This window comes from Loxodonta africana, chromosome 11 (assembly GCF_030014295.1).
Source record: "Loxodonta africana isolate mLoxAfr1 chromosome 11, mLoxAfr1.hap2, whole genome shotgun sequence".
NCBI classification, from domain to species: domain Eukaryota; kingdom Metazoa; phylum Chordata; class Mammalia; order Proboscidea; family Elephantidae; genus Loxodonta; species Loxodonta africana.
Genome location: NC_087352.1, coordinates 60,109,540 through 60,135,975, shown reverse-complemented (window position 1 = coordinate 60,135,975; position 26,436 = coordinate 60,109,540). Strand labels below are relative to the sequence as shown.

Here is a 26,436-nt window from a genome sequence, read left to right as displayed (position 1 = left end):
ATGTCAACTTGGCTGGGCCATTATTCTCAGTGGTTTGGCAGTTATGTAATGATGTAGTTTGGCAGTTATGTAATGACATAGTTATCCTCTATTTTGTGATATAATGTAATCATCTTCATGATGTGATTAACTAATCAGTTGTAAAGGGTGTTTTCTCAGGTGTGTGGCCTGCATCCAATATATATGGACCTTCTGGCAAAGCTCACTGGCTTTTGCTTGCTCTGGATCCTGCATCTGGCTCATCATTATCTGACCTCAGGATTGTGGAACTTGAGCCAGCAGCCTGCTGACCTTGGATTCCTTAGCCTCTGCAGCCCGTGAGCTAGCAGCCTGCCATTTGACTTGCCAGTCTTGGGTTCATCAGCACCTGCAGCTGCATGAGTCAGGAGAGGCCTCCAGCCTGACGCCTGACCCATCGACTTGCGACTTGTCAGCCTCTACAATCACAAGATCCAATTCCTTGAGATAAATCTCTCTCTCTCTCTTTATATACGTGTGTGTGTGTCTAAATATGAATATCTGTGAGTTTATGATACTTGGAGTTCATTGAGCTTCTCAGATGTCTTTCACCAAACGTAGAATGTTTTATGCCATTTTTTTCTTCAAATATTCCACCCACCTGCCCCCTTCTCTCTCTCTCTCCTCTTTCTGGGACTTCCACAATAAAAATGTTGATCCTCTTAATGGTATGTTGACCCTCTTAATGGTGTCCAAATGATCCCTTAGGCTCTGTATATTTTTCTTTCTGTTCCTTATACCGGATCATTTTAATGGTCCTATCTTCAAGTTCACTGATTCTTTCTTCTGCCAGCCCAAATCCACTGTTGAACCCCTCTAGTGAATTGTTTATTTCTGTTATTGTACTTTTAAGCTCCAGAATTTCTGCTTGGCTCCTTAAAAAATTTCTATTTCTTTGTTGATATGCTCATTTTGTTCATACATTGTTTTCCTGATTTCCTTTAGCTTTTAAATGTTTTTCTTCAGCTTTTTGAGCATATTTAAGAGAATTGTTTTATAGTCTTTGTCTTGTAAGTTCAATGGCTGCGCTTCCTCACAGACAGTTTCTGTCACTTCATTTTATTCCCTTGAATGGGCCATTTTTTCCTGTTTCTCTGCATGCATTGGCAGTTTCTGTTAAAAATGAGACTTTTGGATATTATAATGTAGTAAATCTGGAAAAAAGATTCTCCCCCTTCTTCAGGATTTGCTGTTTTTGTTTTTATTGTTGTTATTGGAGAAAATGTTTTTATAATCAGTGTTAGCAGAAAGGAAACCCTGGTGGTGTAGTGGTTAAGTGCTACAGCTGCTAACCAAAAGATTGGCAGTTCGAATCCAACAGACTCTCCTTGGAAACTCTATGGAGCAGTTCTCCTCTGTCCTATAGGGTTGCTACGAGTTGGAATCGACTCGACGGCAGCAGGTTATTAGCAGAAATGACAGTGGTTAAGTAAAGTGGAAACTTATTTCTCTCCAATATAAAAGAAGTTTGGTAGTTGGCAGTTCAGAGCTGGAATGGTTGCTGAGTAGTTAGCAGAGACCAGGGATTATATTATCATTCTCTGCCATATCTTCAACGTCACCTCATGACACAAAATGGCTGCTGGGGCTCCACTCACATTTCATAGAGCAGAAAAGCGGAAGTGGAAAGGGAAAAAAAGAACACTTCCTAACAAAGTTCTTCTTATAAAAAGATATACATATTGTGGTAAAATACATGTAACATTTGCCATTTCAACCATTTTTAGGTGTACAATTCAGTGGCATTAATTATGTTCACTATGTTATGTTGTATGTACAGCCATCACCACTATTTTTTTCCAAATTTTTTCTTCACTTATAGCAGAAACTCAACACCCTTTAAACAACAACTTCATATTTCCCCATCCCATCCTCCCCTGGTAACCTCTAATAAACTTTGATCTATGCATTTGTCTAGTCTAGATATTTCACATAAGTGGCATCATACAATATTTGTCTTTTTTTTTCTGACTTATTTCACTCTTAAGTCAACTTCTTCTGAAGAGACCTTCCTGGAAGTTCCACATGTTTCCACATACACCCCATTGGCTAAAACATAGTAGTCACAGGGCCGCATCTAAATGTGAATAAGCCTGGGAAACAGAGTCTTTTAGTTGGGTGTATTGCCACCTGAGAATGGGTATCATTAGATGGTAACTAGCAATTTGTCACATATGGTCATTTGAAACCAGATGCCATGTCAACAATCTTTGAAAAAAATTTAAAGTGGTAACAGTGAAGTGACCAGCTCTTGTGATAGGCTCAAAGAAAATAAATGAACTTAACCATTCACTTGTTCAACATAAATGGTTTGTGTAGCCACAGTCCCTGCATGCGAGGGACTGTGCTAAGCACTAGGGAGAGGGTGGTGAGCTGAAACCAGCATCCCCCGCCCATAAGGCATTTATGGGGCATACCTCTCCCACAAGACTATGCAGTTAAAAACTGTGGGTGGGTTGTCTATAGGAATCTTAGAAGACGTTCGGACTTTGTGAACTCAACCCTGGAGAGAGAGGCAAAAGGGCTCTCCTTATCTGGCCTGGAGTCTTCCGGAAGTGCCCCATTAAATGGTGTGGTTAAACATTCTTACCACACTGACAGTGTCCTTCTCTGACCTTCCTCACTGCTGGCCAAGGCTGCTTTAACTCTTACTCTTAAATGAAAAAGACCCTATCCTTGGCTATCTCCTGCAGCTAGGAGAGAATTCTTCCTCTACTCTCCACAGAGTCTCGGCTACTCTCCCTGCTCACTCAAAGCAAATTAGGATGCAATGCCCTTGTCCTGCCTGTGGCCAGTAGATGAGCCAATTACTCAGGCATTTTGAGGACCAAAAGCATCAGTCCAAAATGTCTGGTCTGTCCCAATAGGAAACATTTTAGTGGTTGGGCTAGGAATTTTGTTTTGATTTTCTATGGCCTTTTCTGATCTTATAATCTAGTTAGGAATTAAAATAGAGAATTTTATTTGTGTTGCCTGTAATCTTCATGAGCTAATATTTGGATTGACCTTGGAATGTTGACACGGTAAAAAAAAAAAAAAAAAAAAAGCACAGCGTTTTTCTGCTGTCATTTTGCAGAGCCAAGAATTTTTATTCGTCCTTCTGAAGAGTGGCTTTATTTTTAGCCTGGTGCAGCTCTTTAGATGGATGCCCTGTCTGTTTTCACAACGCAGCTCAGATAACCTAATCACATCCAGTTTTAGGAAGGATTTCTTTTAGTTCCAACTTAGAAGCATCAAGCATTACTAGAATAGGGAAGTGGTGTTTGCTATCCTTAAAGAGAAAATATGTGGGGTAAATGGACAAGTTTCCATATCATATGTTGGATTTCCTTGACCCTTTTTCTCCAAAGTTCAAGTTTTTAGCTTGCAACTGTATAGTTGCATGGGGGGATTGTAAGGTTCACTAGGGAGTAAGGGCTCAGTCTGATAACATACTTTGAAACATGGGGAGACTGAAAGTCCATGGGAATAAGGACAACAGGAGTCCCTAACATCCAGGGAGAGCTATGCCGCTGGGCTTCCGTGGAGCCTAGACTTGGGTGGAAAGCTGGAAGGCACTGGTGCAGTTTTAACATTGTCAGCAGCGGAGGCCAATAATGGTCTTCCGCACTGAGTTTGGCTGTAAATTCAGAGCTATGCCACCCACAGGTAATAACTCCAGGGCTCCCCAGATGTACTTGTCAAGTTGTTTGGTTCTCATTTCCCTTTCACTACAAAGTCATTAATAACAGTGAGGCAGAGTCCTTGATTGGTGCAAATGGTTAATGGGTTCAGCTGTTAAACAAAACGTTGGAGTTTAGAGTCCAAAAGTGCCTTGGAAGAAAGGCCTGGTGATCGACTTCTGAAAGATCGGCCATTGAAAACTCTGTGGAGCACAGCTCTGCTCTGACACGCACGGGGTCGCCATGAGTTGGAGTTGAATCGACAGCTACTGGTTTTAACTCTGAGACATTCAAAGTTGCAATTGGAAAGCAAAAAAAGAACAATGTTTCAGTCGGGTTTAGACTGCCAGTTGATGCAGCTGCAGGACAAAGACCTTAAATTCATTGGCAAATCTGCTAATTACTTCTCCCTCTGGGCCCCCTGACTGAGCTGCTCCTCTTGCTTTGAGAATCTATCAGACCCCAGCATTTGCAACAGGTTCTACAGAAAATAACCTCTGCTGTCCCCTGGTGGCTGGTCATGAGGTTAAGTTTGTGTCCTCCCAGGCAGTTTTCTGTCACTTCTGCTATCATTGGTTTAAAGTACAAAGCTAAGGATGCTGGGCTTCCATCCCTGTGTAATTTAAAGCTTACATCAGAGAAAATGTTCCGTTAGCTTGAATTGCCCAGATTATTCTTCTCCCCCAAGCACAACTGCCAGTGTTAGAAATGTGTGCTATGTCCAAGGAGCTGGGTGAGAGTTCCATGACCAGACTCAGGGGCCTCCTGGAAGAACAGCTGAAAGAGCTCATCAGTCGTAGCATCTTCATATTATCTCCATCTCCTTCTAGTAATCCCTGGGTGGTGAAAACGCTTAATGTAGTCAGCTGCTAACCGAAAGGTTGGAGGTTCAAGTCCACCCAGAGGTACCCCTAAAGAAAGATGTGGTGATCTACTTCTGGGAAAATCAACTATTGAAACCCTATGGAGCACAGTTCTACTCTGACACACACAGGGTCGCCATCAGGACTGACTTGATGGCAACTGGTTAGTGGTTGTTGGGCGAGTCCTCAAACTCTAAGCTTTGGCTTATGCCCCTTCTCTGACACAGCTTCGCTTCCTTCATGGGATTAAAAAAAAAAAAATCACAAATGAGTATCCCTTCTTTGCTTTCTTAATGAGGTAGCTAAGAATAAGAACATTTATCTCAAGGGTAAGTTGTGAAGCTTTTTTTTGATAATTCATGATGATAAACCTAGTTGGGAAAAAGTATCAAATACTACGATGATGCATTTTAAACCTCTTTTGAAATGTGTCGAGGAATGTCAATGGTGGGATGATGTCTTCAGGTAGGATGGTCTTTGACAGCCTTGGGTTAGGAGGTCTTCCATAGTGGATGTCTGTTTAACCCAGCACTATCTTAGAAATCCCAGCCAAAAGAGCTCATCACTTTGGTCCTTCTATCGCTCTCATCTGAAAGGCAGGAATTTTGATCTCATGGGCTTTCATTCATCATCAGAATTAGGAGGAAAACATAATATTAACTCCATCACCAAAGCTGTTGGAAGACCTAGCAGGAATTAAGGACACTCCCTTACCCACACAAAGATCCTGATATGATGGGGAGGTCTCCCACTGCTTGTAATGGCCAAAGGCTAATCTAGCTTTTAATAATCATTTTTGAAGGAACTCTGCTTTCAAAAATAATTTATTCAAATATTTTATGCCAAAATAATTCTAAAAAGGATTAGTTTCTATTCACTTCCCCCAAGCAAATGTGCATTTAACTACATGAACACAACTATTACTTCATAGTTTTTTTATTATAGACTTTTTTTATCCACATGAATGTTAAAGAAACTACAACAGTTAAATACCATTTTCGATAACATGATTATATTCTTAATTACACTCAATATTAAATTGTAAAATATTTCCAGAGGAATACAATCTTCATTCATACAGCAGGCAAAGTACCAGGGAGGAAGGGGCCATTTGTATGTTTGTTTGTCCCATTTGCTATGAAAAGCAGGTTTGTATGGCTGATGCCTTCCGATCGGTCAAAATGTGATCCCCACTCCTAGGACAAGTCTTGTGTTTGCTTTCCACCAAGACTCAAGTCTTCCAAAGTAAAAGACAGTCTTGAAGAGGCGCCCTCTCCATGTCTGCAGCACTGAAGTCTCCTGAGGCCATCCATGGATTCCCCACCCGGTGGGCTAACAGCATTTCCCATGCTCTGGGTTCAGATGGCCTTCTAAAAACACAAAGACTCAAACTTTGGTTCCACCAAAAGATGCGACAAGCAGTGACGGCTCTGGTTGGCTCCCCCCTCCCCCCACTAATGAATGGCCGCTACAGTCTATTTTACATGGTTGTCCATGCTGCTTTGAGGTCACTTGTCCTTGGGCTCTCCTGAACCTGATTTTGCATTTGATTCCCAAGCCCTTTCCATTTGCAGTCTTTACATGGGTCAGAAGTGCTCAGTGGCAGGCTGTATCTTATAAGTGAACAAGTGTCAGGGTTCTGTGCACCTGGGGTAAGACAAAAGCACAGCATTAAAATCTGAGCACTCATACAGTCAGAGCATTTAAAAACATTTAAAATAATATATGGTATACACTTAAAACATTTTTAGTACAGTTTAGATAAAAAAAAGTTTTCTAAGTGATCATGATAGGAAAGTATCTTCTTTATTACACGTTTGTGCTATCTTAGGCCACGCCCACCTGCTGATACTGAACAAAACTAGAACTATTAAATCACAGTGTACTGGTTTGTTACGCCTTTCTTACATGAAAGCCATTCGGCTGGGTTCTAGAAACTCTGGTTTGCTGTTGGCAGACACTAAGACAGCCTGTGGTGAAAGGGGCAGACAGAATTTCATACTCTTGTGCCACGGTGGTCTCATCTATTTTTCTTGTCCTGAGGTCTCGGGACAACAGGAGAAGTATGGCTGAAGGTTTTCTGAATCACAATCAATAAGACCATCAGATTAGTTATTAACTGCATGTTTATGACAGATAACAGAAGACCTGAAGGAGGCCACGGTTTTAGGCTACGATTCAGAGAAGAGCAGATGAACCATGCACTTGAAGAGCCCAGTGGCCTGGCTCAAATTCTGCTCCAGCCACTTCCTGGCTGTGAGACCACAGACAGCATACTCATGTCTCTGCACTTCAGTTTTTTCAACTGCAAATGCTGAAAGCAGCGTATGTATCTCAAGGGTTAGTCTGAAGATTAAATCAAGTGCTGAGAACAGTGTGGGCACATTGTGCTAACCAACGTTAACTATTATTCTCAATGGAGACTCTTGGAAGAGCCTGGTCCTCTTATGCCTGACTAAAGATGAGGGAAATGGATACATCATAGGATGTATCTTTGATCTATCCGAAATGAAGACACATGATGTTCCACTACAGTCTCTCCACATCCCTTCAAGGCTTTTTTCTTGTTGCTATTTTTACAGCAATTATTCTAGAAGTAAAATAAAAATAACAGTTTGCCAAAGTAGTAGATATTGTTGAGTTAACACAGGAAAATTCAATCTTTTAAACTTTCCAGAAGGATGCAAAGTAGCAATTAGTGATAAGAAGATGCAGACATGAGCCAAAAGTAGTTGATCATGTCCTTGGGTGTTAAATACGGTGTGTAACTGGCTTCAATAAAAGCAGCCTCTTTGTGACAAAGGAAAGAAAATATAGCAAAAGACCAGCATGCAAGAGTGATTGTCAAATTTTAGAGCTGGAAGACTTCAGCCACCCTAATTTTATAGAAGAGAGTGAGACTCAAAGGGATTAAATGATATTACTCAAGATAACAGAGAGACGTAATGCCAGATTTAGAGCTCAGACTTACAACCAGTTGAATGATCCTAAGAAAATAGAGTAGGGGCTTTGGAATTAAATAGAACTGGATAAGAGCTACAGCTGCTAACCAAAAGGCTGGCAGTTCAAATCCACCAGGCACTTCTTGGAAACTCTATGGGGCAGTTCTACTCTGTCCTATAGAGTCGCTCTGAGTTGGAATCCACTCAATGGCAATGGGTTTGTTTTTTTCTTTTTTTGATTAAATCCTGGCTCTGTCACTTGTGGGTTGGGTCACTTGTTAGCTAAGTGATGTCACTGAGCCTCCGTTTTCTCATGTATAAAATGGGGATAACAACAGGGCCTCCTTTACAGAGTTGAAAGGATCAAAAGAAATAACGCAGTAAAGAATTTAGCCTGGTATATGGCAGTTAAAACAAAAACAAAAACCCAAACCCATTCCCGTCGAGTCGATTCCAACTCATAGTGACCCTATAGGGCAGAGTAGAACTGCCCCATAGGGTTTCCAAGGAGTGCCAGGCAGATTTGAACTGCCGACTTTTTGGTTAGCAGCTGTAGCACTTAACCACTATGCCAGGTTTCCATCTGGTAGTTAGGGCTCAATAAATGGTAGCTATTATTTTTTCCAGCTTGGTCAAGGAGTTTCTATATGACTTCTTGTCATGTGCCACCAAGTCTATCCCAACTCATAGTGACCACATGTGACGGAGTAGGAGTGGCTGTCATCTATTACGGAAGCAGATCGCCAGGTCTTTCTCCCGTGGAGATACTAGCTGGGTTCAAATCACCAACTTTTTGGTTAGCAGCCGAGTGCTCAACTGTTTTGCCAGCAGGGCTCCTTTTCTATACAACTAGGAATGAGTCATTTCGCAGTGACTCCTTTTCCACTTAAGTAAAATGGTTTAATTCTCCATGAATGAAATGAGTGTTTCCTGGATGATACACGGATGTATCATGTATACATGCTGATGCATTGATGATATTTGCACAATGTTTAAAGGTTCTTGGAAGAAAATGAATGTAAACTAATAAGTTAGTGTTAATGTCATTTCGTTTTTGTTTGAGGTGCAGATTTTACACAGATTACACTGGGCTGTCTGTGCAGGAACTGGGTCATAGAAATAACAAGGACGGAAGACCGTCAGGAATAATTCTGGTACTAAAAACATCCCAGGCAAAAGGATAATACACACAGCATTTTGAAATATTTTTCAAATAATTTCCATTGTACTTACCAGCTCACAATGAAGAACACAAGCTCACTATGCAGAACAGTATAATATCGGATCTAATAGGGCTTGTTTTAGGAGGTACTTTGAAGATAAATAAAATAAACTACACTTTACACAGCTGGTAGCTAAACAAATGGAATTAATTGCCCCAAAGGGGACTATGCCTGGGTTGAAGAAAGGTTTAGATAAGCTCATGGATAATGGATCTTTAATGAGTTATCAAGGGAAAGTTAAGAGCATTCAGTATATATGTCTGAATTTTGAGGCTGATAGTGTTAAGAACAACATTCTGGCTCTTCTAATGAAATTACACGGTTAGTATCATGGTCTGGGTGGACCTTTATTTTTGACTCAACATGGGGTTTCTCGTGTTCTAATGGAAGGCAAAAAAGATTTGTAGAGCAGTGATATCTGGCAATACTTGCTCAGCTTATTAAGTGGATTGCCTGCGGTTTTGAAAAGCTTCCTCCTCTTAATAGTCATATTGGAATCCACTGGGTGGCAGGAACATAGCACACTACCTTAAGGGTCACTCTAGCATAAGACATTAATGCATCAGTCCCTGATTTGGAAACCTGTGGTCACTCAGCAAGACAGAATTTGTCTCTCTCCCTTGGTATAATGATTTTTATTTTGTAATCTCTCTTGGGGTAACTCCTTGCAGGCTTGGCGTGTTGAGAATCAGAGACTGCCTCTAACAATATGGTTGTGATTCTCTGCTTGGCTGATTTAGCTAAGCATTTAAGTAACCACTAATCTTCTGAAAGCACCAGGGTCTACTTAGAGAAATCCCTGTTGTCTGCAAGGATGGAAACAAAATCAGCATGGAGGAAGCATTAGTTACTAAACACCAATCAATCTTGTTTGTTTCCACCTAGCCCTATGCTATGTCACTATCAGAGGCGTGGTTTCTGGGCAGGGAGGCTTCATTCTGTAGGTGCAAGAGCGGCTCACGTCTGACAAGCAGGGAAGATGAATTGGGGAAGTGGAAGCAGTACAAGAGAGTTTTGTGAGGTTCCTAAGTATAAATCAAACCACCTTCTAAGGGATGAATCTCACAAACGTTTTTGAGTGAAAGAAGTCTGACACAAGAGAATATTCTATATGATGTCATTTAAGTTGTACCTTTATGATTTGTTGGCTTTGCTGGGTATGTGTTATACTTCAGTGACAAGGTTATCTGAAAAACACATCCTAATATTTTCTCTTAGCTTTGAAAGAACATTAGTTTGATATTTCAAACTATTATGGAATTTATCAGCATTAATTCAGATTATTCTTGCCCCAATTACTTTGATTTTCTGAGTTAAGATTACTAGAGTCTGAATGTTCTAAAATTCATCATTTCAACACTGCTGAATCCTACTAGAATGAGAAAGAAATCTCCCAACGTCGACTTCAGACTTGGAGAAAAATACTTAAATGTATAGAATTGCGTATATAGACCCAATTGCGCATGATGTCACAGAGATGGTAACATGTTATCTGAGCATCTCTGCTGCAGAACATCTGCTCACAGAGGTCGGAAGTCCATGTGTCAGCAGGCACTGGATCTAAAGTCGGGAACCCTGGACTCTCCTGGCTTTGCAACATAGACCACAAAAAAGTCACATCTCTCTTCTCTGTGCCTCAGTTCTCCACATATAAAATTAATGGAAAACATTTTAATGAGAGACTGTTTTGGAAAGGGTTTTGAGCTCCTGAAAAACTGTGACATAGTTATCATTGTGTAAGGGAAATACTGAAGATTGCCTCTAATAAAGATGGCGGCAAGAAGTAGAATTGTCATTGCTTAGGGTAGAGAAGGTGTGTGATATGCAGAAGAGAGACATGAAGGAAAGAAAAGAAACTGTGAGCCTGCATTGTAGGGAAGTCCTTTTGCCAGTAAATTCTATGGAGTTGAAAATATGTTGCAGAGGGAAGGAATGGGAAGAATCATTCTGATGGAAATAGATCAAACTGATAAATGGCCACCATCCTACTTGGCCATGAGTGTTAACAAATGCTACTTCTGATATCTGAGTTTTACCTGATTTAGCAATTCCTATATTGTTAGGTCATTCTAATGTATTATTAAAGAAATAACAATGTCCTATATCTTGCATTTTCTCAGTTCTAATATTATATGCATATATATAGGTATACACACACACACACCACGTCTTCTTCCATGTAATCAAAAGTTGTTTTCTCAGTGTTTACAGATATTCTAAATCTCTAAATCCAGGCATTGAATTTTCACTGTTTTCCTTTCCTTAATAGCACAGAATCCGTATCTTTTAAATCACTGTCAGGGATGTGACCTTGAACCTGGCTATAGAGATATTATTGTTGGTTTGGGGAAACAATGAATTACCATTGCTAGAGCAGCTCTTCAAGGCCTGTATGGCTCCCAATTGTTCATATTACTATCCCTCAGTTAGCAACTCACTGAAAGTTAGATTTCGGGAAGTTTCGTCAGAAGCAGAGACTGAGAAGATGAAATACATAATAAGCATGATTTCCTGACACTTCCATTTCCTTAGAAGGTAATAACTGGGGTATCAGGAATCTCCAGGTGGTACAAATGGTTTATGTGTTTGGCTGCTAACTGAAAGGTTGGAGGCTCGAGTCCATGTAGAGGTGCCTTGGAAGAAAGGCCTGGTGATCTACTTCCAAAAAATCAGCCACTGAAAATCCTATAGAGCACAGTTCTACTCTGACACATATGCGGTTGCTGTGAGTCCGAGCCAACTCCACGGCAAATGGTTTAACAAAGGAGTCAGGCAGAACCATAAAGAGGAGAAAATCTCAAAACAGAATGAAGATTACTTCTGCAGACTGAAGAGAGAATTTTCTCAGTTTTAGGTATCTTCCATGGAATTTGTAAGCACTTAGTCATTCAGTTAGGAAGCCCCATCCCCAAGAAGTACATCAGTGTATAGGCCTAAACACAGGATGCAACTTTACCAATTCCTTGGGCTATTTCAAATACACCAGTAAAGAACATGATCAAGCACTGCAATTCGGAGAGTTAAGAAAATCTCTTTCCCCTGGCAATCTCACCTTTTAGCTTTTGCTGAGATGGGCACCAAGCTTTTCTTTCCTGATCAAGCTTGCTGCATAGGGGATCTGTAAGATAAAAACAAGCAAAACCATACAGGTAAGCTAAACTTGGAGACAAAAGTGTAATGTAGACCCTTCATCATCCCTAACAATTTGAATGCCAGTGGATCCTTGGCAAAGGAGAAAGGTCTCCATCTTCTTGGCACTGTGGGCTCCTGGGGCATGGCACTTCTCTGGCCTGTTAAAAAGCACACCGAGGCCAGAATGGGTGACCACACTGAATTGATGCTGAAGGATTAGGTGATGTTTTGCAAAAAAAAAAAAAAGTTTTTTTTTCAAACTGTAATATATGCTATTATTTTTTATTTTTACCTGAAAACTGAGTTACGACGCTATCATGCCCAAGGTCTCAATACAAGGACGTGATTACAAGTGAGTTCGGTGTAAACTTTTGTTTTACTACAGTGACTTCTTCATGAAATATGCTATCCTTATAAATCACAAGTAAGACTAAACACAGACTATTACCCTGGGTAACTGACCAGTAACTAATAAGAAGGATCAGAAATACTTGCACCGAATGGAAAATATGACCCTTGAGCATTCTACCTGGAAACTTGAAAAATACTTTTGAATACCAGAGCTTTGAATGAAAACCTACCACATTTGATACGCTACTTTTCATTAGAAAATTCACATGATTGAAATGAGAACATTTATTATTTAGATTTGCCTCTCCACTAACCCCAGTTAAGGTACTCTGTCATTATATTACCTACCTTCATCATTACAAGGCTGAACTCAGGATTCTAAAGATTTGAATAAAGAAATAATCAGCCTCCTAGAATGTAACTTGAAATTTGGCTAGTACGTAATAGCACTGAGGAAAATAAAATTATTTTCATTACAATTAGGCAATGTCTTTGAACACAATGCATTCTTTATGTTCCCAGCATATTGTAAGTTCTGCTCTTCTGGCCTACCATTCCATGAATATGAACGTTTATAAATGGGAAGAAGCTACAAATCCACAGTGATGTTAGTGACCAAGATGAGGTGGACCATTTTACCATAATAACTGATCAGTTGAATCAGTCTTTTTAATGGGGAGGGGGGAGGCTAAGATAAACAAGTACAGGGTCAGCGGAAAAGAGGAAGACCCTCCATGAGATGGATTGACACAGTGGCTCCAACAATTGGCTCAAGTATAATAACAATAGTAGGGATGGCACAGGACCAGGCAATGTTTCGTTCTGTTGTGCATAGGGTTGCTATGAGTCGGAACTGACGAGACGGCATCTAAGGGTCGCTATGAGTCAGAACTGACTCAACGGCACCTAACAACAACAAGATAAACATTTCACTGTGTTGACACACAATCACAACATGGAGGGATCTGATAGGCATGTATCTGATAAAGGGCATGGACAGCAGCATTGAAATGAATGATTCATATAATGCATAAAAAATCCAGTGTCCTAATCTCACATTTAGAATGCGGGCTGAGATCAGCTAGATAGCCATGACAAGAACAGTTACCCAGGGACCTACTCTAGTTACTTAGTCTTTTCGTTCTAGGTTATGCTACACCTGCTATGAACAAGATGCCCTTGAACCTTGGTTTTCCGTTATGGTGTATGCTGTAATATGCTAACACACTTGGCTCACCTTTCTCTCTAGATGCATGACGTTACAGCGCCTTGAATGGAATTCTACTATTTAGGGTAACACGTGGAACCCATATAAACTTTTGGGCAAGAGGAATAACCAATGAAATGTGTTTGTACTACTCTCACATTTGGAAAGAGTCCTCAACAAAGATTTAGTGTCTGTTTTCTGCCAGGTTACTACACAAGATAAGTAAACACCACCCGTGAGTGGCTCTCAGATCTAAGTCAGAATGCCCTGGCCCACCCCAAGAAACAGTAAGGTAGCATTCCATGAAGGCAGAAAGCTGAGAAGGAAAAGAAAAAAGGACTCAGGAAAAAAGGACATTTCCAAATAAGCTCATTTGATCCTCAAAGTTCCAGACTGGAATTTAAAGTTGTGTGCAGAATTAAAGCCACTCTGACATTGATGGTGGTGTTTATTTCATTAAAATAAAACAAAATACAACCCAAGCCACCATAGCAAAAACAAAAAAGCACAAAGTTGTGAACTGAAGGTAATACATATATTTTTGGTTCAAATATTTTATTTTTTTTCAGACTATAATTTTTATAAACACAAATATGCTTTCATATAATTTCAATGGTTATAGTAAGACAAGACTAGCAATGAATAAAATCTGTAGTAATGATTTTCCACTATGCATGGTTTTAACTTAAAATATCCATCAGATTAAACTGGATCATCTTAGAATGATGTATTTTTAATTCTAAGCCCCAAATCACGGATGATAAATAAAGAATATATTGGCATATCGCTTAACTGTTCATGGAAACTACCATAGTCCATTGATTCTGAGACATATTTTCCCCCCGTCACATTTAAACACCCCTGAAATCAGATGCATCTTACAATTGATAAGTTGGATGCTTTGTTGCTTTTGATACATCAAACAATGGGGCCTCTTATAACTGATGGTGCATCAAATTCAATGACATGCAAAACTGGATTTATGGAGACCTCAGCAAACATTTTCCAAGGTGGGAACTCAGAATTGGGAGGCTCCACTTAAAATTTTTAACCCTACAGTGGGACTTACAAAAGCTGTCATTTCATCTCAATGAGCTTAGAAATCGCCAAAACCGGCATGGGAAAAAAATTCAAGGTATTATGTTACTTCTAAATTACCCAGTTGGTTCTAGTAGATCAAAAAAATCAATCTTTTCAAAGAAGTTAACTTCCTAGTTTGCGCCAAGACAGAGACTAAGCTCAGCCATTCAGGTGCGTCAACATCTCAAAAAAGGAGAGAGATGAGAAGAAGAATGCCTATGCAACTAAGAGACAACTGATGGCGTTGTTAAGCTGCACTGGCAGTAGGTGAATAATTGGAAAATGATGCGCTATAGTCCAAGTCTGTTAACTGCTAGAGAATCCCAAGGCAGCTTCCAAGGAAGCTCAGACTTGCATCAAAGCACCTGACTTGCAGGGCCCTCCTTTTGATGTATATTTAGCCACAAAACCAAACTCCTCTCCTGGCCAGGTTTTTTTTTTTTTTCCTAAAAATATACTGCAATATAGTAACTGTTCTATCTCTTTGTAAAATATATTTTCAAAATCCTCTGGGTTGAGACAGTAGAAATCTGGGCAAGTTCCCATCCTAATGAATACTGGAGGGCCTCCAAGAATAGACCGTCGCACTGAAGAGCTATGCCCTTGCCAAGGAGCACTCCTTCAGCAATAATAAAGACCCATCGCTCCTTTCCCTGCGAGGAGGCACTACCCTCCCATCATCAGGAAGCTGCAAACTGCTGTTTTACAAGTCCACAGTGAACAAACATTAGTTCTAAATATATTGATTGAACATTATTTTAATGGAGGCTTTTAATGAACAACTTTGAGACTGTTTCCCTCTGGCTGCATATGACTGCAGCACTCTGAAGAAACAGCAGAGGGCGCTTGAAGACTAGCTCAATTCCTAGGCCCATCTGCCGGTTGATAGTGATCCAGCAAGTTCCAAGGATAGGAGTCTGGCTTAGCCATTTATCATGGGCTCTGTGTTGCAGCTTTACAATGTCCTTCGAGAGCCATGGCTAAGAAAAAGCATATCTTTATAAGAAGCCTGCAGTATTAGGTCACACACAGATGTACTTGCTTAAATCATTGTTGCCAAATGAGCCATTTAAAAAACAGGTTATTAAGGCATTATAAGAGTTTTAATAGTTTCCGCTCATGTCACAAATTACTATATCCCAGTCCTTGGAAAATTTTTAATCAAAAGGTTATTCACTGAATAAAATAACTTCAGCTTCTTCTTAACCCTAAGGAATGTTGTTCTTTGTTTTTAAAATTGGGCGAATTTCTCCTAGAATCACAATTCACTTGTAAATGAGAAAGTCTTTGCTATTTATTATAATAAACACTAAAATCTCACAAACTTGCTAAATTTTAAAACTTTTACTTTGGTTTATAGGAATTCCTGGGTGGCACAAATGGTTAAACGCTCAGCTACTAACTGAGAGGTTGGCAGTTTGAACCCACCCAGAGGTGCCTCAGAAGAAAATCCTGGCAATTTATAGTCAAAAGATCAGCCATTGAAAATCCTGTGGAGCACAGTTCTCCTCTGACACACGTGGGGTTGCCACGAGTCAGCATTGACTTGATGGCAACTGGATTACTGGTTATATTGGTTCATCATAAGAGGCACATATTTCTTTGTTTGCATAAATAAGTCTTATTTAGAAATAAAAACATTTTAAGTATTTGAAAACTAAGGGCAGGGTGGGAGACTTTAATGCAAACTGTGTTAAGTACTATAAAATTCAAATTTTAAACTATTTCTAAGTTAGCTGTGGCCGTGTATAAATGCTAAATAAATGAACTCTGGGTATGCTTTAAATCTCACAGTGAGACAAATGCACATTCATTTATAAATGCACAAAGAGATCAATCACTTGACTCTACAGCCATCACAACTTTGCATCTAACAAACTGGAAAGAGAAGCAGTGGTGCAGAAATTATCGTCAGCAGAGAATCTAAAAATGCAGGAGCCAAAGAAATTCATAAGTTTTCTTCCTACTGCAATGGTACCCAAGATGTTTTTGATATAAGTCTTTTGAATATGAACACTGTGTAACAACACAGCATGAATGCGTTGTGGGTCTGTGGGAATCATTACAGAGTATGATGGTTTTCATATATTTGAATTCTTCACGATTACAGGATAGGGTGGGTTTTCATTTCATCTTGAGGAAAAAAATGCCTATTCTGTAATATATGCTCTGTAAACTTTAAATATAAAATAATTTTGAGTCAATTGTTCTGTTCTCAGGGAGCAAAGTATGTAACCATATTTACTGATGAGTTAGGTCATTCAACTACAAATACAGAGAAAACCAATAATTGTTAAAAAAAATTGTTATATCTAGCAATTTCTTGATAATCTTTAGTTAGAAGTTTGTAAAGACATTTTCCCCCAGGTACTTTAGGAGATATATCCAGCTGAATAAGGGACATGGTCAATTTCTGTTCAAGTATCTTTATTGATAAAATCTGCCACCACAATTCTTAAGCAATTCTTAATGTGAACATAAGTCCTTCCTCCCCCAAAATACCTCTAGCCACTAGGGCTTAAATAATTCCACTACTAGAGACACTACTTTGAGAAGGGGCAGGATACTAGACTGATTATTCATACTGGCACAGCACTTTATGGCTTGCATATACATTTTATGTTTATTATTCACTTACACCCCACAGTATTTCTACCAAGGCACTTTTCCTCATGTGCATATAAAAGCTGGACAAAGGAAGACCGAAAAAGAAATACAACCAGAAGGCTCGTTAGAAGCGAGTATGATGAGACTTCAGCTCGCTTACTTTGAACGTGTCATCGGAAAAGATCAATCACTAGAAAAGGACATCGTGTTTGGTAAAGTACAGGGTCAGCAAAAATGAGGGAAACCCTCAATGAGATGGACTGACACAATAACCACAATGACGGACTCAAGCATACCAACCATTTTGAAGACGGTGCAGGACCAGGCAATGCTTAGCTCTGTTATACATGAGGTCACCATGAGCCAACTCAGTGGCAACTAACAACGTCAAGGCACTGAGTTAAATCTTACCACAGTTGCATTTTGGTTGAGCAAACTGACACTTAATGAACTTTAGGAGCTGGCACTTGAACTCAAGTTTGCTGGCCGTGAAGGCTGGGTCTGTTACTAGACAGGGCTGCATAAGCTCCCCATAATTCACTAGTATGATTTCCTTTAGTAGTTTTGGTAGTAGTCGCTTAGCACAAAAGAACATTTGAGGAAATTAGGCCCAAGACAGGGAAATTTGAAAATGAATTAAGGGGACAGCTCTAATAGAGCATCAGCGTTGGATCAGGGTGCCACATTTGGAGGTCTGGGGCATCCATGGGCAGTGATTCGTTCAACAAATGTTTACTTATAGCTGTTTGATGCTCCACTGCCCATCTGTCAGTAAGCTATGCTGTGGTGGCTTGATTGTTGGTATGACGCTAGAAGCTATGTTGCTGGTATTTCAAACACCAGCAGGGTCATCCGTGGTGGACCAGTTTCAGCAGAGCTTCTAGGCTAAGCCAGACTAGGAAGAAAGGTCTGGCAATCTACTTCTGAAAATTAACCAATTGGAACCCTATGGATCACCACAGAATATTGTCTAGTATAGTGCTGGAAGATGAGCCCGCTAGGTTCAAAGACACTCAAAATCCATAGTGGCCACAACAATGGACTTGAGCATATTAATGATCATGAAGATGGCCCAGGACCAGCAAAGTTTTGTTCTGTTGTACTTGGGGTCATCAGGAGTCAGACCTGACTCGATGGCACCTAACAACAACAACATTTGATGCTAGACACAGCGTTAGGCGCTGCAGGCAGTCTGAAAACCCTAGGCATCTCATGGCAGGGGACACAAAAGAAGGGCAAGAAGCAGGAGGGAAATTCGTATCTATTTTTCAAATTTTTATGATGCTAGCCTTGGTGTACCTTCGCTAATTTTGGGAATTATGCGATGCCTGTTGTGGAAACCCTGGTGGTGTAGCTGTTAAGTGCTATGGCTGTTCTATGTATGTACACATAGATACATGCTTAATGGTACGAAGGGATCATGGACCAGCTCAAAATATCAAGCAACTCAAGTTATAATAATCATGCTGTGAGTACCACTAAGGATCAGTATGTGTCTTTATCCAGGAGATTAAAAATATCTTACAAATATTGAGCAGAAATTATCTTTCCCATTCTACTCTTGAAATGGGGCAGTTCTACTCTGTCACAGGGGGCCTCTATGAGTCCAAATGGACCCTATGGCACCTAATAACAACAACAACTCATGAGGAGGCGGGAGACTGCCTGAAAAGCACCAATGAACAATACCAGATGTACCTGCATCAGGACAGAGGATAAGTAATTCAGAGGGATAGGAACAAATCCACATTTATTTATCAAACATCCTCCTGTTCCAGTATAAACAGATCTTAGCCATTGTCCGCTGTTTGAAATGATTAGGATAAAGTGAGAAACAGTCGTCTTTTGGAAATAATTCATTTCTTTTCATCATCCTTCAAGTGAATGTAATCGATAGTGTTTACGCTAAGTTCTAATGACAGCAGAGGTCTGGGTAGTGGAAGGAGGGGAAGATGAGAGACAATTGCCCTTCTCTGAGCTTCTGTGTGACATTCAGGCACAGGGGTGGGAAGTTTGCGCAGAGGAAGCAAATCCAGGTACCTCTGGTTCGCCCACAGACATCTGTCTATTAACACATGGCAGGTAGTTACATTTCGAGGAAACGTCCTGACACATCTGTTTATCCTGTGTCTAAGTAAATCTCTTGATAATTAGCATCTCAACCAGCTGAGAGGTAAGTGGACCAAAGGATTCCATGGCAAAAACATCAGCAGTTTCATACATATGGCCTGGTTTGAAAATAAACCAAATCGCATTGCATTTACTGTTTAAGTAGGAATGCATCTTACTATTTGTAATTGTTGCACCATTTCTTCTCGGTAGGCTAGTTCCCTTTTCATCTGATCCTGAAAATTATCTGATGGGAGAGAGAAATAGAGAAAGAAATTATAATTAAGCTGCAAAACCTACTTTTAGTATATTCAGTAAAAGCACTGCCGAAAGTCTCATAGGCAGAGCCCCCCTCCTTTGATTTTTAGTAAATAATATAGTCGTTTGAAGAAATGTTTTCAGGCTTCTATCATTTAACCATAATAGTAAATCCTGAAAGGGGAAGGTTGTATCTTATATTTCATGGTATCTCATACTCCGTCTAGTATGACCCCTTGCATGTAACAATTATTCAGAAATATCTGGTGCGCTCACGGCCCCCTAACCTTTGCACACCTTGTGGTTCACAGGCACTGAGAGTTTCCACTGTCTTCAGGACTCCAGTGCACGTGGCGGGGTGGGAAACCTCAGGCAGAGCTGATCATAGGAAATGCTGACCCTTGTGCATGTAACGCATTTGGGATGAATAAGATATGGGCCCTTAAACTATGCCTGTCTGTCTTCATTGCAGCTCATCTCATTCCTAAGGGGGTGATAAACATACTCTGGCCAGACTCTCCCAACCAGCAAACCGTCTACCTTGGATTGTCCTTATTTTACGGTCTTCTTTTGATCTGTCCTGTTCTATAGGCCTCGCCTCACTCTAATCCAGGGGGAGCTTTAAGAAATATTGTTATGTAAAATACCTATGCCCTTCTACACATTGGTCATTTTTATTGCATTTAAGGAAAGAAATTACTTCCAAATGTATTTCATATTGTTCCATCTTCTCCATGCGACTTTTCAAAGTGTAGACTTGGCTGACTTAGGCTTCTTCTGCTTTAAATGAGAAATGAATATGATTTCATAATGAATCTGTGATTAACAGAGCAGCAGCTTGGAGAAAACAGAGACGTTGTCATCATCTCTTCTTCAAAGCCTTTCACCTCTACAGCCAACTGGTGTGTGAATCCCTGTATTCCATTTCCCTTCTCTCCTCTCTCTCTCTTTGCCATTGTTACCTCCCAAATGCAGACAGCTTTTCATCAGCAATTTCCCAACTGGCCACCTGGCTTTCTGTCCCTTACTCTTTAAATCTCTGCTGTTCCCTGTTTAAAAAACTCAGATGGCTTCCCATCGCTTTCAAGATAATAAATCCTTTATCCCCATGAGACTCTGGGTATTTATTAGCCAATATTGCTATTTTATTGTCTAACATCGACACTTCTATGGAATCACTGAGTGGTACAAACAGTTAACATGTTTGGCTGCTAACAGAAAGGATGGAGGTTCAAGTCCACCCACAGGCACCTCGGAAGAAAGGCCTGGTGATCTACTTCTGAAAAATCAGCCATTGAAACCCTGTTGAGCATAGGTCTGCTCTCACACATATGGGGTCACCATGAGTCAGAAATGACTTGATGGCAACTGGTTTTGTTTGGTTTTTATGTTTCTACACTGTTTGAGGAGGCCTGGTGGCACAGTTGTTAAGAACTTGGCTGCTAACCAAAATGTTGGCAGCTTGAACCCACCACCGCTCCTCGGAAACTCTATGAGGCAGTTCTACTCTGTCCTAGAGGGTCCGTATGAGTCGGTATTGACTCGATGACAACAGGTTGGATTTTGGTTTTTAAACTGTTTGAATTCCTTCCCCAACCTCAAGCATGTACCGTATTATAATGTGTTAGCAAAAAAAAAAAAAAAAAAAAAAAGATCTAGTCTCTACCCTCACCTGTGAATTTGATGTGAATGGTGCTGCAATAGTGGTGAGTCCATGGGGCAATGCAAGGGCCAAGGGAGAGCCTGCAGGGGTTTGGGGAGTTAAGGGGAAGGAAATGCTTGAGTAGAGAAGGTGCTCCATGCAAAGACATGGAAGGAGGCATGGGCAACAGCAAGGGGCTCAGGTGGCAGCAGCAGAGGGTGTGGCGGAAAATGGCCTTCTCTCCTGCGACCTCCTCACCCTCACGGCCCACCAAATCACTCTGGAGTCCTCAAGACACACCGTACTTCAGCCTCTGCGCCTCTGCCCCTCTGTTTTCTCTGCCTGGATGGTCTTACCCTCACAGAAAATGCCTTCCTTTTTTAAAAAGCCCAGTTCAAATGTTACCGCTTCTGGAAAATCTCCAGTTCTCCTGCACCCCGCTGCCAGGGTTAGTTGTCCCTCATTTGTGCTCATCCAGCACCCTGTACATACCTCTACTAAACTATCCATAATACATACTACGATTAGAACTGTCTCCTAGCAAAGAATGTTGAATACATCGTGGACTGCCAGAAGAATAAACAAATCTGCCTTGGAAGTACAGCCAGAACGCTCCTTAGAAGCTAGGATGATGAGACTTGTCTCACATACTTTGGCCATGTTATCAGGAGGGACAAGTCCCTGGAGAAGCACATCATGCTTGGTAAAGGAGAGGGTCAGTGAAGAAGAGGAAGACCCTTAATGAGATGAACTGACACGGTGCCTGTAACAAAGGGCTCAAACAGCAACGATTGTAAAGATGGCACAGGACCAGTCAGCATTTGGTTCTGTTGTGCACAGGGTTGCTATAAGTCAGAAGCTGACTCAACAGCACCTAACAAAAGTCCAGGTAAACAGTGAGTTCTTAGAGGGCAGAAAGCTATGTTTTAAATATTTTTTAAATTTCCAAGGCCCACCAGCTTGGCACTCAGCTAAGGAATGAGGAGTGGAGAAAGTTCTGAAATATCCAGCAAAAGTCTGGATTCGTCCATCGACAATACCTACCCAACTCTAGGGCTCAGACCTTTATCTGAAGAAACAAGGATGTGGAGCCATGTGGCTGTTAAGGTCCTTTCCTCTTCTAGCATTTCAAGATTTCGAGTATTTCAGATACCCAGTTCTGTCTTTCTTGTGCCAGAAAAGGGAGAGTGGGTAGTTTTGATTTACACTGATAAAAATGAGGAGTGAGGTACTGTGTGAGGAGCTGGCACCCACTCTGCCATGTCAGGCTGCTCTGGAGGGCGGGTCAAAGTCCATGGGCCAGCCAGGGCAACAGGGGAGCCAACCCCCTACAAACTGCCCTGGTCTCAACACTGTTGGTCCCATGATGTGGCCCAAATGCTCTCAGGAATATGAGTGTGGATTCAAAATGCAAGAGCACATCCCAAACAGATCTGAATCAGAATTTCCTTTGAGCCTTGATAGGTTCCTCCTTCCCTTTAGAGTTCTGAGGTGTCTCTGACCAGAATAGTTAGCTGAGATGGATTAGGTATGAGGGTCTGCCTGAAGCTGACCTAACTGGGACATCTCCCTTAATTCCAGAAGACTCTGATTTTGGAGGAGGAAATGGCTAAGGGTAATCCAGAGTGGAATGATGAAAACTAGACCTTACTTAATGCATGCTTTCTGCTCTGTGGTGGTATACTTATACAATTCCTTCAGCAAAAAACAAAAGAAAATTAAGCCATTAAAGTATCAGAAAAAATGCTGAATATTTTTATAAGCTTGAGGTTGGGGAAGGGCCTCAAAGGCAAAAACCAAAAAGGAAACTACTTATAGATTTGATTAGACAAAAATTTAAAACTTTGTTAGGATAAAAACCATAAACAGAACTCCCGAAGTACAAAACAGCACAGTCAACATTTACAGGCAATTAATACAAACCAAAGAACATTTGCAACAAACATGACAAAGAATTAATATTTTAGTTATAAAAAGTTCATACTAAATCAATAAAAAAAAGAACACATCGAAAGAAGTATGGGGAAAGAATATAAACAGGCATTCACAAAACATACAAATGGATGATAAACATAGAAAAGTTTTCAACATCACTGGCAATGAAAGAAAAGGAAATAATATGAAATACCATTATTTTTCATTTAAATTAATGACGATAATACATGGTGTTCCAAGGATGGGAGTAAATTAGTATAACCTTTCTAGAAAACAACCCGAAGTTATATATCAAGATCTTTAAAAAAAAGTTCATACCCTTTTTTAAGGGTCTTATGTCCAACTTGAGGATATATTCATAGAATACTCTAGTAATGGAAAGAGGCTCATGTTAAATAAAAAAAAAAAAATAGAAGATAAAAAGTGACGTGTATATAATATGATCTCATTTTATTTATTTATTTAAAAAAGGATCTAATATGCACTAAAAAGGTGGAAAAAACCCTCGTGGTGTAGTGGTTAAGTGCTATGGCTGCTAGCCAAAAGGCTGGCAGTTTGAATCCACCAGGTCCTTCTTGGAAACTCTATGGGGGCAGTTCTACTGTGTTCTATAGGGTCGCTATGAGGTGGAATCAACTCGATGACAGCAGTTTTGGTTTGGTTTGGTTATTAAAAAGGCAGAAACTACAAACCATTAACAGTTATCTCCAGATGGGAAGATTATGGGTGATTTTTGTTCTCTTCCATTGGTTTTTTAAAAAATTTTACATTTAAAAATTTCTACAACGCCATCTATATAAATTTTGAGACACAAAGATTGTTATTGACAAATAAACCAAAAAAAAAAAAGGCCATACAAAATGTTTGCTATATTCTAAAAGTTAATAAAGGCACACTTTAATTGGAGATTTTAAAAAATCATTAAGCCAATCTCTCTAATAAGAATCACTTAAAACCCAAATATTTTTGGAAAACGATAGTGTCAAAAGAGGTAGCAGAGGAGAACAATGAATCGCAACATGCATGATGGCCAGCACGGTGGCAAGGGTTGTGCACTGCATATTTGGACAGTGAAAAATTAAAAGGGGTTTTCTAAACAGCAATAAAAAATATCTAGTCCACATTCCTGGGACCATATGGTACAACTGGTTCGTTCGATAGATCCTACTCCCCAAGCAACAGGCTTTTAGCTCATTTTGTTTACATAATCCTCATTTTGTTATCACCACCTTCAAACACTATCAGGTCTCTTGATCTATACAGTGCTTTGGAATTCCCCCATAGCTCATCCTCCAGGGAACGCAACAAAAAGAGAGAGGAAGGAAAGAAGGAAACCACTAAACATATATAATGAATCTAGTAATACCCACAGGTGATAGATGCTCACAACCACATTCGGGTATTTAAAGAACCTAAGTCCCAAAGGCAAAAAGTCATTTTGTTTTTGTTTTTTAAATAGGAAGTCATCTTAACAGTAACTGGGAAGAGTAATTGTAAGAAATAAGTAATACGAATTACTCAGTGATAACACAGTTAAAAACCTACTACTTAAGCTTTTCTGAAAGCCCCAGTTATTTGTTCCACCCACTTAGTCCTTCCCTATAATAACCAACCAGCCTTTTCCCTCAATTGTCCCAAGTGCCATGAATTTGTGATTATACGTACAAATCCCTCAATTGTCCCAAGTGCCATGAATTTGTGATTATACGTACAAATCCAACTCATGAGCCCTCAATAATTTCCTTTGTACAACAGTTTTCATGATCCAATCTCATCTTTGTCAGTTTTAATCTCTCTGAATATGCCAGCAAAATTTGTATCAACCATTTGTTGAGAGTATGTTATGCACCCACAATACACCAAGGGAACACGCAGCAAGGGAACACCCTGAGAGGGCCCTTTCCTGGTGTATGGACAGTGCAGTGGAGTAGTGGAGGAGCCCTGCTGGCGCGGTGGTGAAGTGCTCGGCTGCTAACAGAAAAGTCAGCAGTTCCAACCCACCAGTTACTTTGCAGGATCAGAGACCTAGCGATTTCCTGTAAAGATTAGCCTAGGAAACCCTAGGGGGCAGTTCTCCTCTGTCATATACGGTCGCCATGAGTCAGAATCAACTCAATGGCACACAGCAACAACAGTAGGAAGAAAGTAAAATAAATAAAAACTATGGCAAAGGGAGGAATGATATTATAAAGGAAAATGTAGGGCATGAAAGGAGCCCTGTTGGTTAAAGCGCTCGACTGCTAACCGAGAAGTCAGTGGTTTGAAGCCACCAGTGGCTCTGAGGGAGAAAGATGTGTTTGCTTCTGTAGAGATTTACGGCCTTAGAAACCCTATGGGGTCGCTATGAATTGGAATCAACTCAAAGGCGGTGGGTTTGGTTTTTTGGACAGGGCATTAAGGAGCATGGCTGGCACAAGTGGTTTGCAATCGGCTGCTAACCTAAAGGTTGGTGGTTCGAATCCATCCAGCGGCTCTGCAGAGAAAAGACCTGGTGAACCGCTTCTGTAAAGATTACAGCCAAGAAAACCCTATGGAGTAATTCTTCTTTGTCATGTGGGATTGCCATGAGTAGGGGCTGACTCAATGGCAGTTAACAACAACGAGTGTTAGGGGAGAAAAGAAGACAGATTCCCTAGGGGAGATGGAAACAATGTGGTGGAAGATGACTCCTGGATTTGCACCTGCGAGAATGATCAGACCAGGATCATTGGAAGAGGAGTTTGAAATGATGGCACATTGAGGGGCGGGGTCTCCTCAAAACATTTCCTCTTGTCCAATCAAACATGACAGCCATTGGAAACACGTTTGACCAGCTGTTCTGTTGTCATCTCAAGGTGACTTTGATAAGGGTGAAGCCCTTCCTCATCCATTTCCCCAAACACCTATTTCCCCCCAATCCTAGATGACATTTCTCCCACCCTTTCTTATGTCCTACTCAGTTTGTCAGTAAAACTCACTGTCTGGCATCAAAACAAGTTTCACTGCTGGCTCCACTCTCTATGACCACAGCCCAGTAAATCTCCACAAGTTCTGGTTTCTCATATCGCTGGTTTACTATAAAGTTCCTTGTAGGAATGTAAGTACTAGATTTTAAAATGGTACATAGTAACAACAACTCACATTTATTGGTAATTACTGTGTGTCAGTCACTATGCTAAACACTTTGCACATTTCACTCAGTGAATCCTCTCAGCAGCCTCATAAGGTAGGTACCAGTACTGTTGTACAGTTGAGAAAGGGGAGAGGTAACTTGCCTAAGGTTACTCAGCTAGTGAGTAGGGGGGTTTGTGTCCAAACCCAGAGCCCTCGCTGTTAATCGCCATGCTTCTCTGCCTCGTTTCTAACGGTGAATGGCCATTTCTGTATCGCTGTTTTAGCTCCTGTTTTCCTGTGTTTCCCTATCAAGG

The 26,436-nt window shown here is 40.5% G+C and overlaps 1 protein-coding gene across 1 annotated transcript in view; it reads right to left on the bottom strand.

The window, feature by feature from the left end:
- Positions 1–11,763: 11,763 nt before the first annotated feature.
- Positions 11,764–26,436, bottom strand: part of SKOR2 (SKI family transcriptional corepressor 2) — a 36,137-nt gene continuing 21,464 nt past the window's right edge. The window contains exons 6-7 of the mRNA XM_010586739.2: positions 19,374–19,441; positions 11,764–11,826 (exon numbers count right to left, since the gene is read on the bottom strand). Of these exons, the coding sequence (XP_010585041.2) occupies positions 11,764–11,826; positions 19,374–19,441 (131 nt within the window). The remainder of the gene's footprint in view (positions 11,827–19,373; positions 19,442–26,436) is intronic.